Raw genomic sequence first — 19,080 nt, forward strand, 5'->3', positions numbered from 1 at the left:
TTAATATTAATACATATTTATCATTCACTATCAAAAATTATTTTACTGGACACCATGCCAATTTCTTCTTAGAGTTCCCCAATTAAATAGTAACTTTAAAAACATACTGCTAGTTGGCGAGGTTTTAGTAGGTCAGCATGCACAGCAAAAGTGTATTAAGGTGGACTGCTCTATTTATCGATTTGCCCTGAATCTGCTACAGGCTGGAGGCAATTGTCTGCGGAAGGGGCGGGAGGGCCATACATGATCGAGGTCATGCGCATCTAGCCAATTTGTAAGACGATCCGCTGCTCCAAGCCTTCAGCAATCCTTAGCATAGGGGCACACTCATGCATTCCTGTCAAGTCATCTTGTGAAAGGCTGCCTGCTTCCAGCTTGGCTTGGATGTGCAACCTTAATAAAACTCACTGAGGTCTGGGAGAAAAGAGCAGATCTGCTGCAGATAGGGTAGGGGAAAGGGTCTAGAATATGTACACGCAGCTGACTCAGGCAGGCTCCACGCTGAACGGTTACACAGAGAGGAAACAATAAATCTCAGCTACTATGCAATAAATATCTCAAGTTTTAACTAAGGAAACTACCATTACAGTGAAATAAAAAAAATAACATTTTAGAACAAAGCTAACAAATGGCTAGTTTTCTGTGATTCTTCTTCAAAAGCTTTCTTTGAGGGGGAAAAAGTCAAACAAACAAGCAGTTTTACCTAAAATAAAAACTAGTTTAAAGGTCAGAAGAAAGGAGCGAGTTTTGCGAGAGGCACGGAAAGAGAGTGCTGGCAGTACAATGACAGTTTTCCTTTCCTTTGCTTTCCTCGCTGCCATTCTGACTCACATAGGGTGCAGCAACCAGCGCCGAGGTCCAGAAAACGGTGGGAGAAGATATAACCGGATTCAACATGGGCAATGTGCCTACACTTTCATTCTTCCAGAACACGACGGGAACTGTCGTGAGAGTACGACAGACCAGTACAACACAAACGCTCTGCAGCGAGATGCTCCACACGTGGAACCGGATTTCTCTTCCCAGAAACTTCAACATCTGGAGCATGTGATGGAAAATTATACTCAGTGGCTGCAAAAAGTAAGTGATTGCTTTCAGTTTCTAATTGCAGAGCCTTTTCCGTTCTTGCACTGCAGCTAACTTAGAGTTCCTTAGGGGGGCATTTGTGTGTTTACCTTTTGCTCCTGGGGGGCAGTGTTTGCAAATCCAAACCTGTTCTCTCCCCGTGACTTCATGGGTGAGCCAAGGTTTTCAGGCTTGTGCAAGCCTCTGAAGGTATGGTGGCAACCCATTTATGTGCCTAACAATGGCACATTTTGACATTTTTGGTTTCCTCTTATTTAAAATTGAGCTTAAATTTTCTGACTGTCAAAGCCCAATTTAAAAAAAAAAGCCCGTATGTCTTGACAGTTGGTGAAAAAAGCAAATAATGACAGTACTAATTTAGGTTCAAATAGATTTTACACCAGGAAGTTTTCTGCAGCTGGGGTGAGAAATCATCACCAAATACTTATTTTTTCAACCTCTAGTAAAGTTAATATGAAATGGGAGTATATGTAAAGTATGATATTTGATTGGAGAAATTGTTTATGTATATAAAGACAACTTAATTTTAGCAAGTAGCAGAATAGTAGAGGACAGATTTCTGTTATATATTTTTTTCTGTCCTTGAGAAGAAAAGTCAAGAAGGTAAATTTTAATGTGAACTCTTCAGGAAGAGGTCGTTTGCCCAGTGTGAAAGGAGAGATTGAGCTGTTGGTCGCTGTTGCCAAAGACATGCACCTGCAGATTTGAGCTGAGCACAACAGGGGCTTTGCTATCTTCCTGAAATACCTCTTTTTCTCAGGTTGTTGTAGTTACCAACAGCGTCATGCGGGAGTCTAAGTATCCAGATGAATGTTAATGTCGAGTTTGCAGTTAATCCCCATTTATAAAAATCAAAATGAACATTTTATTCAATTTTTCCCTATAAACCATTTAAAAGTTTTTTTTGAAAATATGTCTGTTAAAATATGAACACACTTTCTGCAGTTCCTTCTTTCTTTGCTCTCTGTTTAAGGAGCAACAGGTAAACAGCAGATAACAAGTGTATTCAACTATGTCAGTGGAAGGGCGGCAATGTCACATTTGTGAAAATTCTTCTCTCCCAGGGATCCTTGCTAAAAATTCATTTGATGCATAAAGGTAGGAACGTAGCCAGCCCAGTCTCCTTTAAGTTAGTCTGTTAACAGAGCAAACCCTTTAAGAAGATAAGGAGAGGACAAATGCTCTTATTTTTTCCCCTGTGTTGTCAGGCGCACTTAGAGCACTGCCTGCTGAATCATGCCAAGTAGCAGTTATTCTACTTTTGTCCACTAGGGACTGAACTAAGATCACTGATATTTTATTTGACAAGTTAACTGAAACTTGGTAGATTCAGAGTTTCTAAACCTAGAATTGTAGTTAACTTTTCCATTCTAGACTACAGGTGAGAAAGATCAATAAGGGCAGAAGAATAGAAAGCAAACAGAATTCTGAAGCCTTTTGATAATTATAGTTTAAATTTCAGGCAGTAATTATAGCAGCAGTGTATAATAGGATATCTTTTTTATTTTGGCAAAATTTATTTTCATAGTAAACAAATTACTTTGGTTAAACAGCTTTTTACTATTCTCAGTATATAGTTTTTAATGAGAATTCAATCATTATAAATTAGTCTGGATTCTTTGAAGGGGCTAGGGAGGGAAATTTAGTCACAAATTGTCCTGAATGAGCTCTTCTACCAAAAATATAATATTTTGTTTATTTAAAACATACAGTCAAAATGGTGATTCAACATAGTAATGCGTATTTTTTTGTTGCTATGCAATTATTCAGCAGTGATAGGGTAAATACATGATTCTGTTGGGCTTATGTCATGCACGTTTCATATGTTAGTTTATTGTGTGAAATAAATTTGATTTTTGTTTACATTGTTCTTGGTCAATGATTATGGCATAGTTTTCAAATTATAGCCAAGCATAACTATGCAAATGTTCTTTGGTTACATTGACCCTTGCTAACATGAATCTAGCTGATTATATGCTGAAAATGTCCCTGTTGGTATGAGTCAGAGCAGTTTGGCTTGACTATTGTCTGTTTAAATTTGCATATCTTTTGTCATTGTTAATGCGATTGGTAGGAGGATCAAGAAACCAAATTCTTTCAGCAAAGAACTTGCTAAAAAGCTCTCTCAAGTTCCCCTTAATTAGAGGGTTTTTTTTTTTTTTTACTTTAGGTTCTAAATTTCTTGTAATTATTTTGATAATTCAAATGGAAATCTTTTTACCGTAACTATGTGGTATGCTTAGTACTGCAAATTGTACAACTTCTATTTTAATTACGAATAGTTGTGTTAGGATGAAAAGCAATGCACTGAAGAAACTGAGGCTATCAGTGTAAATGCAATTAATTCATCCATTCAGCAAAATAATTAACCAAAGCACGGTGATTATTATGCAGCTCATGGCATCACTGTCAGGAAATTATTTGATGCAGGATGTGTGTTATCAATGCTAGATACTGCTAGATGATAGTTTATGTCAATCTGATACCTTCCATGAAGTTTGGTAAACTGGATTCTTTTACAAATATTCGTTACAAGACACTGACTTCTCTAAAGTCACTTTATGAGACTTACACTCTCGAATCTCATTTCTCAACTTTCCTGGTCTTGCAATTAAATAAGATGAGAAGTAAGATACGCAAGGGGGCAGATGATGTGTTGGCTACTGTAAGTGTTGGCATTGTTATGGCACTTGTCTCTTGATATGATGGCTTTCATTCAAGGAGATCACCTTTGCATAGTAACCTGTCAGTTAACACCAATTGAGAGTTAGGTTGATGGCATTATTCTCACTTACCAGATGGGGAAGAGCAATATAAATAATATGATCAAAAATCACTGTTTAATTGGGTGGAACACCTGGGCTGTATGTCTACACTTGACTCTCTTCAATCATATAGTTCTTTTCAGAATTATTAGTAAACCATACCCAATACCTGAGAGGGACCAGGTCTTGGGATAATAACAATAAGTACAAATGGCTTTTGTGTCTTTGCCACTTTCTTATGATTCCTTCATACCTTTCTATAGCAGAGAAATGTCTAGTGTTCAATGTCTACTTTATATCCCGTGCTTCTTGAATTATTATTTTCTTTCTTCTATATCCCAGAAATTCACAAATATGTATACTTAAATATTCAGTTTTAAGACATAAATTCTAGAATTTGGGGCAATGCTTAGAAAGTCTTTTGCTTTTGCCAAATGATGTCTTTTTGTTGTTGTTGACAGTATAAATAAATGGAGTAAAAAACATGCCTTGTAACAGACAACAAAGGTCTATCTACTGTAAATATTTTACACTAGCTAAAATTGATGAGTTGATGATTATTAGTAGAAAATGTGTTCTGAATTGCCATCCAGAATATTTTAAAGGATGAAAAATTTTTACTGAAATACTTGACTAAATGTTTCTATTGACAGCATTTTTTTTTGACTAACAACATCCTCTACTTATATTCTTTGAGAGAATTATGATGATCTTATAAAAACTCATGTATTTCAGATATTTACTCATATTAATATCCACTAGAATGTGACCTCCATGAGACCAGTGACCTTGTGTATTTGTCTGCTGCCATAGGCCCAGGGCCTTAAGCAGTATGTAGTCCATAGCAGATAGACAATAAATATCTGTTGAGTGAACAAATAGATGCATTGTCTACATGTTACAGTCTATACTTTACCATGTACTAATAACAGTTTGTTTTGGATATACAATTTACCTCCCTAAGTAGATTGTAAGTTATCATTTAGGCAGGTACTACATCCTGTAATTACTTTTGTCCTCATATTGGGGTCTAGAATAGGTGGTTGTTAATTATCCAAATTGTATTTAGTCAATGATCTAGGATCTCAAAAACTTGTGCACTCACTCTATCTTGTCCATTTAATGATTCTTGAAGAGTCAACTTGTTGCCAGTTTCTCCAGGAAATACACCTGCATTCCACTTCCCCTCCCAGGCTGAGCTCTCTGGTGTTATCATAATAAGTTGCATGTATCATGTTTGCACTGCACTTCCATGCGATGTGGTTATCATTTTCATAATTTTTTGAAGCCTGTTTTTCTGCTCAGACTATGAGTCCCCTCGAGCATAGTGAATGTTTCTTTATCCATATATATCTGAAATGTTTATTGAGTGTTTGAACAATATCTCTGTTATCATCATAATATAAAAATAAAAGACATCAAGTGCTCAACTGTGTGGTGCTAGGATAAAATAATGAAAATTAAGAGACCCTATAACTGCTTTAGATGCTAAAGTTTGCTTGAATCCTTTGTGCTAGGTAACTTGAGGGTCAGCTAGCCGTTCCTTTAGGAGGAAAAATAATTTTGTACTTCCAGACCAGTAAGTAACAATTTACATGCAATAATGACACATATTTACATATAATATGTGCATATGTGAACCTAAGTAACTGGAAATGATTTCCCATCTGTGCCTTGTTTTGGTGGCTAGTGATTATGCAAAATAAGCCAGAGAGGATGTTCTATGATTTATTCGCATGTATTGCAGGGAGGAGGCTTCCTGAATATGTGAAAGAGCAGGTAATTAATAAGTATGTTTTTAAAAATTTGACACTAAACTTGAAGAAAATATGCATATATGGTTTATACACAGAGGTAGAAAAAAATGGCAGTTGCCAAGAAAGGTTAAAGGAATAATTGCCTTTTTTAAATCCAGTTGTAGAAATGTCCCTACCAAGTTCATTTGAGATTAACCTTTGGTTTTCAGGCCAAATAGGAACTCTTTAGTTAATACCCCTGTATTAACTTTTAACAAATAATTAGGTTTTATTTTTTGCTTGTTATATTTTAGAATCAAAAGATCCAAGAAAGCAGAATAAGCTTTCTGGGCCCTAGAAGTTGGGCAGTTGGAGCTGTAAGTCTTTTGGATTTCTCTGTAGGAAGGAACAAGCCTCTCCCCAAACGGTCTACATTGGCAGATCTCAGGTTTTTAGGACCAGGGCAAGTAGTAGGCCCTTTACTATGGGTGATTGCAGCCCTTTACCCTGACTGTGCCATTTCACATTAAGCCCTTTTTAAGTAGCACTCATCTCATATGTAATTATTTGTTCAATGTAATCTAAACTGACTAAGAATGTATCATTCTCTTCCTTAAAATTTTCCTACAGTTTTTCATTATGTAAGACTAAAATCCACATTCCTTCCCATGAGGCCCTAGATGATCTGCCCCTCCTACTCCTCTGTAGATTCATCATTTATCACCTTTCCCTTATTCCAGTTACTCGAATGACATTAGCCTTCTTGTTATTTCTCCAACAGACCAGCTTATTTCTGTCTCAGAGGCTTTATGTGCTGTTTACTTATCTACAACTCCAGAGGTTGGCGTGGATCGCTCTTTCTTTTTATTCAGGTCTTTGCTCAGAAGTCATCTTTCCGGAAAGTCTTTTTTGAGTACTATTATCTTCCACCTTCCCGCATTCTGCTAAATGACATTTTGTCGTATAATACTATATTATTTCTTTGTGGCATTTATCACCATGTGAACTTTTATTGCATATTATTTGTCACATTATTTATTCTTTCTCCATCTACTGAGGATGTCAATGCCATAAGAGGTCGTTGTCTGTCTTGTTCCTTGTAGTATACCTGACTCCTAGAACAATGCACAACACAGTAGAATCTCAGTCAATGTTCGCAAAATATATTCTCCCAGACCCTATACTCTATATGGTGGAGACTGTGCCTGTCTTGTTCACTAGTTTTTATTTATTATTTTATTTGTTATTTTTGATAGCAGATCTATTTTCCTGGGACAATACCTGGAACATAGTTGAAAAGAATATATTTTTTTTTTTTATTGACTAGAGGAATGAATGAGTTCCATGAATAGATTTGGACTATAATTAAATATACATATGAAAATTAGATTCAACTGTATTTCATGTGTTACCTATCTAATAGGAGAAATTTTAATCTTCTGAGTTTCTTTCTCTATATCAAGGATCAGCAAACTATGGCCCTTGAGCTAAATCCTGCCGGCCACCTGTGTTTGTATATAAAGCTTTATTGAAATACAACCACACCCTTTCCTTAATGTATTGTCTATTCATTTGTAAATAAAGTTTTATTGAACAGAGTTACACCCATTTGTTTATGTATTGTCTATAGCTGCTTTCTTCCTATAAAGGCAAAATGAGGGGTTGCAACAGAGATCAAATGGCCCACAGATCCTAAACTTTAATATCCATCCCTTTACAGGAAAAGTTTTCTGATCCCTGTTCTATATCACAGAAGGAATATGGTATTAATATTGGGACCATTGCAAGGTAAATTGTGAGGTTTGTTGTGTGGGAAAAAGATCGCCCTCCAGGAGGTCAAGTAATCTTCAGGTTCATGCCAGTTGGCTAAGAGCCTGAGTAAGCCATTTCTTGGCTTGGTATCGGGGACATGCTGTGAGGTGACATTTTAGAGGAGTACAGGCAGGGAAATTTCATGTCTTTTCTTTCCCTGGCCCATCATTATGTGGACAGAGAAATATTCCAAAAGCAAATACATGTTAGAAAAGGAAAAGCACCTGATCATCAGCCTCTGGGTTTACCAGGTCTGGGTGCCAGCATCCTTTGCTTTATGTACTTGTCTCAACCTGTTGGTTGTGGCATCAGCAGGAATGTTGACAAAACATCACAGAAGTGGGGCTTTAGCACAGCCTCTTAAGTTCAATCTATTTAGAAACCTTTCCTCCTTCTATCATTTGCTTTAGATATAAACATTACAAGTATTCTCACTTGTGTAGACGATGAGAAGGGAGGAGCAACAAAGGGGTGTTCAGCTACAATGTGCTGAGGTTTATCAGCCCCTGTGCTATAATTTGCTAATTAAGGAGGTCTTGTTTTCATTCTGCATGGCCTTGTCTCTGTGTGGAAACATTAGCATCCTGGGCCTTGTCTTCTTTTCTTCTTTTCTTTTTCTTAATACCATTTGCTTAGATGCACAACCCTAATTACATTCTGAGTCATCCTTGCCTTTTGTTCCAATACAAGATTATCGTTTGCTGTGAAGTTTGGAAGTTCCAAACCGTCTTTGGTTCTGGCCCATGGTCTGAGGGAGGGAAGGCTTCTTAGTGTTTAAATCTCTTTACAAAGTACACAAAAGATATTCCCCCTCCCTTATCAAAGAGGTTTCTAAAGAATCAAGCACTCCATGGATTATCTTTTCTTTATATTTTGAGACTTTGTGCTTAAACACTTTTCTCTAATTCTTACACAGAAATATTAGGAATGAGAGGTCTTCAGTCTTGTTTGGTCTTAGCTGCCTATCCAAATGATCTGATTTCTTCCTTCAAACATATGAAAAGATAATCTTTAACAGAGAAAGTGGCGTAAAACATATAATGGCAGACATAACCCTACTGGTAGCTAATAATGTAATCAATAACATATTTGGGCATATACCTATTTGGCAGGAAGTACTGGAGAATATAGAGTAAAATCAATGTAATAAGTGTTACTTGTATATATTTGCTACATGACCACATGTTACAGATTACAGGTCTTCATTGGCATGTAGTTGCTAAGTTTGTGTTGAACTATTAAAAGAGCATGCAAATTAGTGTAAGTATCAAGCTGTATCTAAAGAAAATTGGTAGCTGCAATATTAGTAAGATGCAAGTAAGATGTGAATATCTTGAGACAGGAGTATATACAAGGAAGACATTAAACTCACCAGTATCAAATTGGTCAGCTTACTGTATATTTCTGTGGAATTGTTGATAATAATTTTAAAAGATAATGTATTTTAAAATTTAGTTACAGTGTAGCTTAACTCATTAGGATCATGAAAGCTGAATGAATTGAATCATAATACTAGAACCTAAAGATTATTAGAGGGTTTCAATTCCCAGAGAATGAATAAATATTTTAAAACTCTGTATATTTCACTTCCAAGCCTTTACATATAGTCCCAAGATTTTGTAAAACGTTTTAACACTGTTCTTGTCTTCACTGTTAATATATATTGACTAGATTAAAATCCAGTAGATATTTATTAGAGCTAAAGATTTGCTGTAACCAGCAGACCTTGCATCCACCTATCTCAAGTGCACAGATACAAGACATGAGAATTTAATTCTTATTACTAAATCATCAATCTTCTCCTTGTTTTTCAATTTTACTAGGTTTTTAAATAACAGAGCTATAATAAGCAGTAGTTTCAATATTTATTGAATAAATAGATTATTGAACATGTTGAATATAGCTTTAAAATGTTAATAATATAGTAAAGGTTTAATATTTTTGAACAAATGAACTGATGAATTCTAAATATTTCTTAGCAATGGAACCCTATTTTCAAGCAAATTATTAGGTAGAAGCTTACTATGTAATCTAGATGCAAATGGAATGGCTGGAGGAGAACTGGAAAGGGGTGCTGCCAGGACCTTCTTCTTGGGCCGCTCTCCCAGAGGCATTCCTCAGGGGACCCTATATATTCAAAGGAATATAGTTTCAGAATGGCTGCAACAAAGCTTTAAAATAATCAAATATTTGCTAGGTAAAGCTGTCAAAACCCTCTACTGGCAGACAGGAAGAATCATAACCCTTGTTAGTTTCAGTATTTCTTGGCAAGTTGATGTAAAAATGTCCAAATCTGCCATGTACAAAGTAGTTTAAGAATGTTAATGTGTAAGTTACAAAAATACAGGTGGTTCTAGACTCTCAGAATGTTGAAGCCTGTCTGTACTTAACACGACCAAAATATGTTAAGATAATAGACAATTCTTGGACAATTAGTGGCAAATTGTATAACTTATCTATTGTCTAAATTATCCAATTGCATGATAGTTTGTATTTCTTTATTTCAAATTTAGGAACATGAATCACATTGATAATATCTCAAGCTACCATGTTCACTTAGAACAGAATTCGTTATTAAGGATAGTGAAAGGAAATCTAAATTTTATTTTTTTTTATTTTTTAAGAGTTATTTATTTTTTAAGATTTATTTATTTTAGAGAGAGCACGAATGGGAAGGGCAGAGGGAGGGAGAGAAAGAGAGAATCTCAAGCAGACTCCGTGCTGAGTGTGTAGCCTGACATGGAGCTGCATCTCGTGACCCTGAATTCATGACCTGAACCAAAACCAAGAGTTGGATGCTTAATTGACTGCACCACCCAGGCACCCCAAGAAATTTGAATTTTAAGTAGGCATTTACATATTTCCAAAATTTTCAGTGATTTTTGTTTGGTCTACTTAGCTTGTCTTTGTTTTTACTTCTAGAATATGAGACCAGGAATAGGAGTTTTTAGAATTCACATTTTCTTACTCATCTCTGCTGAAATACTAATAAAATACAAGTAAGATTACTTAGTATTTAAGGCATTTATCCTGACTGCAGAGGTTAATTTAGTTAAGACTAGATAAAACGAAACTTGAATCCACTTTCCAAACACACCTAAGCTGCAACCTATCACAGTATGCTGAGAGGACAATCATGTGAAGGCAACCCCTTCAATTCTGTTAGCTCTGTGGAGCTTCCTTAGGAGATGAGTAATACATGGCTGTTTGATATACTGAGTGAGGGCTCCAAAGTCAAGCCTTATTATTAACTTTCTTATTATGTTAGAAATAAAAGTCCTAATAATTTTTTTCTGACTTCTCAATGGCCTGCTTTTTTCAAAAGCCTATTTCCCACTCTGTATTGGGAGACTTATGAGACTTGAATACCAGAAAAGCGACATGGTGAGGCAGTCCTTAGAGCAGGAAAGACAAAAGGACTCAAAGGAACTCATTCCTGGCCTGCCTTTCCTTTTCATTCCTCTCCTGTCCTCTGATACTATTTTCAGTAAAGTTCTATGTGATCCTCCTTGTACCAGTGACCGTGGAGTAGAAGTGCAAGAAAGAGGATGGTCAGGAGGGAGAGCAAGTGAACAGGGTTACCACTGATGACTATGCCCTTTATTGGGGGCAGGGAACACAGTGAGGCGTCATGGGACTATAGCAGTGTCTGGTGGACTGCTCCATAAGAGATGGCAGTGAGTTCTGTCATGGGATTTTAGTTTGCAGTCATGAGTCATGGAACTAAACACCTGCCATTTACAAAGGACAGTCAGCCAGTTAGCCAGTTATCTAATCAAATATGGACAAGGTAGTCTGCTAGGTAATGGGAGGAAGTGATGAATCCACTACAGCCCCTGCTGTTGAGAAGTCTGAACCCACTGAAATAGATAGTAATGGATTGTTTGTGTCCACTGTTTTCTATGTCTGACAGACAGTTAAACAGTGATGAAGTGTGCTGTACCTAAAGCCAAACTCTCTGGATTTGAATCTTGAAAGCACCACTTCCTTGCTTTGTGACCTTGGACAAGTTTCTTAACTTCTCTGTGCCTCACTTAAATTACCAGTCAAATCAAGGTAATAATGATAGCTACGTTATAGGGTGATTGCTAAGAGTAAAGATGATTCACATAAATTACTTTGTATAAGTTCTCTAACACAGTAAATGTCAAGTAAATATTAGTTATTCCTTGAGGGTAGTTCTGGGTTATAGTAATAGTTCAGTGTTGAACGCTTTTACCAACTATCAGGCCATTGGGAAGTACTTTACATGTTTTAATCTATTGAATACTTTCAAAAGCCATTGTGAGGTAGATAGTATTATCATTTTCCCACGTGTCACATTAAGAAGTTGAGGTGCAGCGAGGGGAAGTCACTTGCCCAGGATTACTTGGTGGCTAAGTGGTAGGGCCAGCACGCAATTCCAGGAAGTTTGGCTGTATGCCCTATGCTCTTAACCAGCTACAGAATTAGCTACAGCAACTTTTACTATGTCTCCTCTTGTCAATCTTCAAACCTTAAGTCTGTTTTAAAATATTTTTCTGTAGTAGTCTTTGCACCTAAACCCTTATTAATTCTTTCATACTAAATGTGTTTGCCCCTTTCTCAAGTACTATTTCAGTCATTTGTCCATATCCTAACTCTAAAGCTCCATGGTTAAATTGACTGTGACATGTAGTGATGCTGCTGATTGAAACACAATAGCCCAATTCTCTCTGCCCTCCCATAGGTCTGTTAGCAGACCAGGAATCCCATGTCTGTAGTCCCTCCTGCCTCTCGCCTTAGAAACACCATCTCTTGAAGTTACAGAGCTTAATTGAATCTGACTATTTATCTAAAAAATTTTAAAACACAAAGGCTTACAATTGCTTTACATGGGGTGAAGCCGCCTATTCTAAATATCTTCCGTTCAGTTTAATGACCTCCCTCTTAGATTTATCTGTGGGCACTCCTTCTTAGAAAAGCAAAAGCACATCCTGGAACGTAAAATATTATTTGCATGCACTTTCTTTTGTGGGTCATTCAAGAGAGTTGTAAAAATGAGAAGAAAAGCCTTGTTTTCTCAGGCAATGACCTCTTATCTCACTTCCTATTTTATTTATCATTTTCCCTATTAATTAAAATATTTCTGGTATTTTGGTCCAACGCCAAAAACTGCTACTTGTAGAGAGTTGTGATGGTTCTCCCCCACTTTTTTCCCTAATCTTGGAGGCCTCTTTACCCAAATGTCTGGGCTTTGAGGGTGGTAGCTTTTATAGCCCATACGATCAACCACATGAGGTAGAAAGACTCTAGGCTACCCTAACTTCCCTCTGGCCATTCTTTTTCATGGAGTTCCAAAGAAGAGAGAGGGCAGAGAGGGAGGGAAGATGGAGGAAAAATAGGGGACCCTCATTTCATCTGGTCCCTTGAATTCAGCTAGATATCTATCAAATTATTCTGAACACCTGTGAATTTAATCTGAGCTCTAGGAAAAGAATTGCTGCAATTCTACAAATAGAAAAGCGACCACTTTTTGTGAGGTAGGAGGTGCAGAGACGAGCATCTGAGGGGATATATTAGAAGATAAACCACAAGGGAGCCTCCATAAGCTGGCTACCGGAAAGTGATATAGCCCCAGAGTGCAAAATCGGAACTTTTCAAAGTCTGCTCCTGTGAGGGTCGCCCCTGCCTGAAAGGTGCTCAGGTGGCGGAGCAGGGCAGAATCCTAGGTGGGACAATGTGGTCTCGGGATCCCCAGGGTCAGAGAAAGAATGGGGGTGCCTGAGTGTGGCAGAGTTCCCAAGCATTGGAGCAGGGAAGCCTGCTACAATCAGTGAGCCTAGGAGTGGGCTCTCACCTAGGTGTTTCCATGAATGATGTACCCTGGCAGAATCTGGCGACTGCTCTCCAAGCGGGGGCCCAGCAAGGGACAAATGCTGCAAGATCCAGCTCTTTCCCTCAGTAGGAGTGGTGCAGGTGTGTGCCCAATTGGGTAAGCGCTCTCTGAGCAGGGGCCCAGTGATCAGCGGGGCTGAGGTGAGACACCCTTCCCTCCCCTGGGAGGTAGGTGCAGTTGTGCACTGCAGGAGTTTGCAGAGTTCGGCACACATGAAAGGGATTGATTGCCTTTCCCTGAGGGTGCACAGAAGAGTGGGGGTTGACATCATTCAGCTCTGGGGCTGGAGATCTGAGGGCCGCCATTTTTTACTTTTTTTCATCCTCTAAAGTGGAGCGAAAAGCCTTCAGGGAACAAAAGCCACAGAGGACAACTTGAAGCAGCTTACGCGGAGCCTGGCCCCCTGGCAAGGGGTGGTACAACATCATCCAGGCAAAGACACCTGAGGATCAGTGCAATAGGTCCCTACCCCAGAAGACCAGCCAAATCTTCAGGTGGATACCAAGGAATAGATCACTCAGAACCAAAAAACTGCACCAAGGGAAAATTGTATGTAGATTTAGAGGTTTTTTTGCAAGAGTCTTTAGTTTTTCAGCTTAAAATTTTCTTTTTCTTTTTTCATTTTTTTCCTTTTCATCCAGTTTCTTACTTTATCAACTCTTTGTTTTTAAGTCTTTTTTTTTTTAATTTTCATTTTTGCATATACATTTTATAGATATATTCTTCATTTTTGGCTTCCTTTCACTGTATTCAATTTTATTTTTATATATGTTTTGCTTTCTTTACAATTTTGGGATTTAGTGACTTCTAACAAACAGACCAAAATACACCCAGGACCAAGTGGATCACCCTGTTTTGTCCACCTGTGAAATTATATTCTCTCCCTCCCTTTTTTTCTTTTTCTTTTTCTTTTCCTTTTTTGTTTCTGAACTCTACGGATTTGTCTACTGTGTATTTCACTTGAGTCGTGGTTGATATTTTTCATTTTGTTCTTTCATTCATCCATTCTTCTCTGGGAAAAATGACTAGAAGGAGGAATTCACAACAAAAGACAGAGCCAGAGGTACTCTCTGACACAGAATCGATATGGATGTAAGTAAAATTTCAGAGCTGAAGTTCAGGATAATGATTTTAAAGCTACTAGCTAGAGTTGAAAAAAAGCATAAAAGACACTAGAAAATCTCTTAGTGCATAAATAAAATTGAATCAGGCCAAAATTAAAAATACTTTAACTGAGATGCGATCTAAAATGGATGGTCTAACAGCTAGGGTAAATGAGGCAGAAGAGAGAGTCAGTGACATAGAAGACAAAATGATGGAAAGGAAGGAAGCAGAGGAAAAGAGAAAAACATGAGGGGAGGCGTTGAGAAATCAGAGATACCATAAAATAAAACAATATTAGAATTATTGGGGTCCCAGAAGAAGAAGAAAGAGAGAGAGGTGGGGGTGGGCAGAGGTATATTGAGCAAATCATAGCTGAGAACTTTCCTAATCTGGGGAAGGAAACAGGGATTCAAGTCCAGGAGATAGAGAGAACCCCCCTCAAGATCAATAAACATAGATCAACACACCGACATATAATAGTGAAGGTTGCAGATTTCAAAGATAAAGAGAAAATCCTGAAAGTAGTTCTAGACAAGAACTCCTTGACCTACAAGAGTAGGAACATTAGACTGGCAGCAGACCTATCCACAGAGACCTTGCAGGTCAGAAAGGGCTGACATGATATATTCAGGGTACTGAATGAGAAAAACATGTAGCCAAGAATACTTTATTGATCAAGGCTATCATTCAGAATGGAAAGAGAGAGAAACAGTTTCCAAGACAAACAAAAACTAAAAGAACTTGTGATCGCTAGCTAAACCAGCCTTGCAAGAAATATTAAAGGGGATCCTGTAAGCAAAGAGAGAGCCCAAAAGTAACATAGACCAGAGAGAAACAGAGACAGTCTACAGAAACAGGGACTTTACAGGTAATACAATGGCACTAAATTCATATCTTTTCAATAGTTACTCTGAATGTAAATGGGCTGAATGGTCCAATCAAAAGACACAGGGAATCAGATTGGATAAAAAAGCAAGACCCATCCATATGCTATCTACAAGAGACTCATTTTAGACCCAAAGACACCTCCAGATTGGAAGTAAGGGGGTGGAGAACAATTTATCATGCTAGTGGACCTCAAAAGGAAACTGGGGTAACAATCCTTATATCAGACAAATTAGATTTTAAACCAAAGACTGCAGTAAGGGATGAAGAGGGACACTTTATCATTTTTTAAGGGTCTATTCAACAAGAAGATCTAACAATTATAAATATTTATGCACGTAACGTGGGAGCAGCCAATTATATAAATGAATTAATAACGAAATTAAAAAATTGATAATTATACAATAATAGAAGGGGACTTCAACACCCCACTCACAGAAATGGATGGATCATCTAAGCAGAAGATCAACAAGGAAACAAGGGCTTCAAATGACACACTGGACTAGATGGACTTTACAGATATATACAGAGCATTCCACCCTTAAGCAAAAGAATATACATTCTTCTCAAGTGCACATGGAACATTCTCCAGAATAGATCACATACTGGGTCACAAATCAGGTCTCAGCTGGTACCAAAGATTGGTATTATCCACTGCATATTTTCAGATCACAGTTCTTTGAAACTTGAACTCAATCATAAGAGGAAATTTGGAAGGAACTCAGATACTTGGAGTTTAAAAGCATCCTACTAAAGAATGAATGGGCCCACCAGGAAATTAAAGAAGAATTTAAAAAATTCGTGGAAACAAATGAAAATGAAAACACAAGAGTTCAAAACCTTTGGAATGGGGCAAAGGCAGACCTAAGAGGGAAGTACAGAGCAAAACAAACCTTTCTCAAAAAATTAGAAGAGTCTCAAATATACGAGCTAACCTTACACTTAAAGGAGCTGGAGAAAGACAGCAAATAAATCCTAAACCAAGCATGAGAAGAGAAATAATAAAGATAGAGCAGAAATCAATGAAATAGAAATCAAAAGAACAGTAGAAAAGATCAATGAAACTAGAAGCTGGTTCTTGGGAAAGAATTAACAAAATTTATCAATCCCTAGCCAGACTTATCAAAAAGAAAAGAGACAGGACCCAAATTAATAAAATCATGAATGAAAGAGGAGAGGTCACGTCCAAAACCAAGGAAATACAAACAATTTTAGGAACATATTATGAGCAACTGTATGCCAACAAATTAGGCAATCTGGAAGAAATGGATGCATTCCTAGAAACTTATAAACTACCAAAACTGAAAAAGGAAGATATAGAAAATCTGAACAGACCCATAGCCAGCAAGGAAATTGAAGCAATAATCAAAAATCTCCCAACAAACAAGGCTTCAGGGCAGGATGGCTTCCCAGGGGAATTCTACCAAACATTTAAAGAAGAAATAATACCTATTCTTCTGAAGCTGTTTCAAAAAATAGAAATAGAGGGAAAACTTCCAAACTAGTTCTATGAGGCCAGCATTACCTTGATCCCAAAACCAGACAAAGACCCCACCAAAAAGGAGACTTACCAATATCCCTGATGAACATGGATGCCAAAATTGTCACCAAGATACTAGCCAATAGGATCCAACAGTACATTAGAAGGATTATTCACCACGACCAAGTGGGATTTATTCCTGGGCTGCAAGGGTGGTTCAACAATCATAAATCAATCAACATGATACATCACATTAATAAAAGAAAGGACAAGAACCATATGATCCTCTCAGTTGATGCAGAAAAAGCATTCAACAAAATGAAGCATCCTTTCTTGATTAAAACTCTCCAAAGTATAGGGACAGAGGGAACATACCTCGATATCATAAAAGCCATATATGAAAAGCCCACAGTGAATATCATTCTCAATGGGGGAAAAACAGAGCTTTTCCCCTAATGTCAGGAATATGACAGGGATGCCCACTCTCAAAACTGTTGTTCAACATAGTACTAGAAGTCCTAGCTTCAGCAACCAGACAACAAAAAGAAATAAAAGCCAGTCAGATTGGTAAAGAAGAAGTCAAACTCTCACTCTTCAGAGATGACATGATACTTTATGTGGAAAACCCAAAAGACTCCACCCCAAAATTGTTAGAACTCATACAGGAATTCAGCAAAGTGACAGGATATAAAATCAATGCACAGAAATTAGTTGCATTTCTATACACAAATAATGAGACAGAAGAAAGAGAAATTAAGGAATCGATCCCATTGACAGTTTACCAAAACCCATAAAATAACCTAGGAATAAACCTAGCCAAAGGGGTACTCTAAAAACTACAGAACACTTATGAAAGATATTGAGGAAGACACAAAGAAATGGAAAAACATCCCATGCTCATGGATTGGAGGAATAAATATTCTTAAAATATCTATGCTATCCAGAGCAATCTACACATTCAATGCAATCACTATCAAAGTACCATTGACATTTTTCACAGAGCTGGAACAAGTAATCCTAAAATTTGTAGGAACCAGAAAAAAATCCGAATAGCCGGAGGAATGTTGAAAAAGAAAACCAAAGCTGGTGGCATCACAATGCTGGACTTCAAGCTATATTAAAAAGCTCTAATCCTCAAGACAGTATGGTATTGGCACAAAAACAGACATATAGATCAGTGGAACAGAATAGAGAACCCAGAAATGCACCCTCAACTCAACCAATCTTTGACAAAGCAGGAAAGAACATTCAATGGAAAAAGGACAGTCTCTTCAATAAATGGTGCCAGGAAAATTGGACATCCACATGTAGAAGAATGAAACTGGACCATTTTCTTACACCATACACAAAAATAAACTCAAAATGGATGAAAGACCTAAATGTGAGACAGGAATCCATCAAAATTTTAGAGGAGAACACAGGCAGCAACCTCTGTGACCTCGACCACAGCAACTTGTTGCTAGACATGTCTCCAAAGGTGGGGAAAACAAAAACAAAAATGAATTATTGGGACTTCAAGATAAAAAGCTTTTGCACAACAAAGGAAACAGTCAACAAAACTAAAGGGCAACCAATGGAATGGGAGAAGATATTTACCAATGACATATTATCCAGGGTATATAAAGAACTTAACAAAACTCAACACCCAAAAAGCAAATAATCTAGTCAAGAAATGGGTAGAAGACATGAGTAGATATTTCTTCATAGACGTCCAAGTGGCCAGCAGACACATGAAAAAACATTCCACATCACTTGGCATCAGAGAAATACAAATCAAAACCATAATGAGATACCACCTCACACCAGTTAGAATGGCTAAAATTAACAAGTCAGAAAACAACAAATGTTTGCAATGTGGAGAAAGGGGAACTCTCTTACAGCATTGGTGGGAATGAAAGCTGGTACAGCCACTCTGGAAAACAGTATGGAAGTTCCTCAAGAAGTTAAAAATAGAGCTATCCAAGACCCAGCAATTGCACTACTACCAGTGTAGTGATCCAGAGGGGCACCTGCACCCCAATGTTTATAGCAGCAATGTCCTCAATAGCCAAACAGTGGAAAGAGCCCAGATGTCCTTTGACAGATGAATGGATAAAGAAGATGTGGTGTATATATATACAATGGAATATTACTCAGCCATCAGAAAGTATGAATACTTACCATTTACATCAACATGAATGGAACTGGAGGGTATTGTGCTGAGTGAAATAAGTCAATCAGAGAAAGACAATTATCATATGGTTTCACTCATATGTGGAATATAAGAAACACACAGAGGATCATAGGGAAAGGGGGGGGAAAATGGATGGGAAGTCATCAGAGGGAGAGAAACCATGAGAGACTCTTAAGTATAGG

The 19,080-nt window shown here is 37.5% G+C and overlaps 1 protein-coding gene across 3 annotated transcripts in view; it reads left to right on the top strand.

Moving 5' to 3' along the window:
* The first annotated feature begins 308 nt into the window (after window positions 1-308).
* Window positions 309-19,080, top strand: part of ANGPT1 (angiopoietin 1) — a 243,138-nt gene continuing 224,366 nt past the window's right edge. Inside the window, exons 1-2 of one of the 3 annotated variants that reach the window (XM_087864678.1) lie at window positions 315-447; window positions 836-1,080. In XM_087864678.1, coding sequence (XP_087720804.1) covers window positions 1,051-1,080 — 30 coding nt within the window. In that variant the 5' untranslated portion in view covers window positions 315-447; window positions 836-1,050. Of the gene's footprint in view, window positions 1,081-19,080 lie in introns of all 3 variants that reach the window. The other 2 variants (XM_045805796.2, XM_045805797.2) reach the window with 2 other exon arrangements.

This window comes from Ursus americanus, chromosome 9 (genome assembly GCF_024610735.1).
Source record: "Ursus americanus isolate L20-20 chromosome 9, mUrsAme1.1.p, whole genome shotgun sequence".
Taxonomy (NCBI): Eukaryota; Metazoa; Chordata; class Mammalia; order Carnivora; family Ursidae; genus Ursus; species Ursus americanus.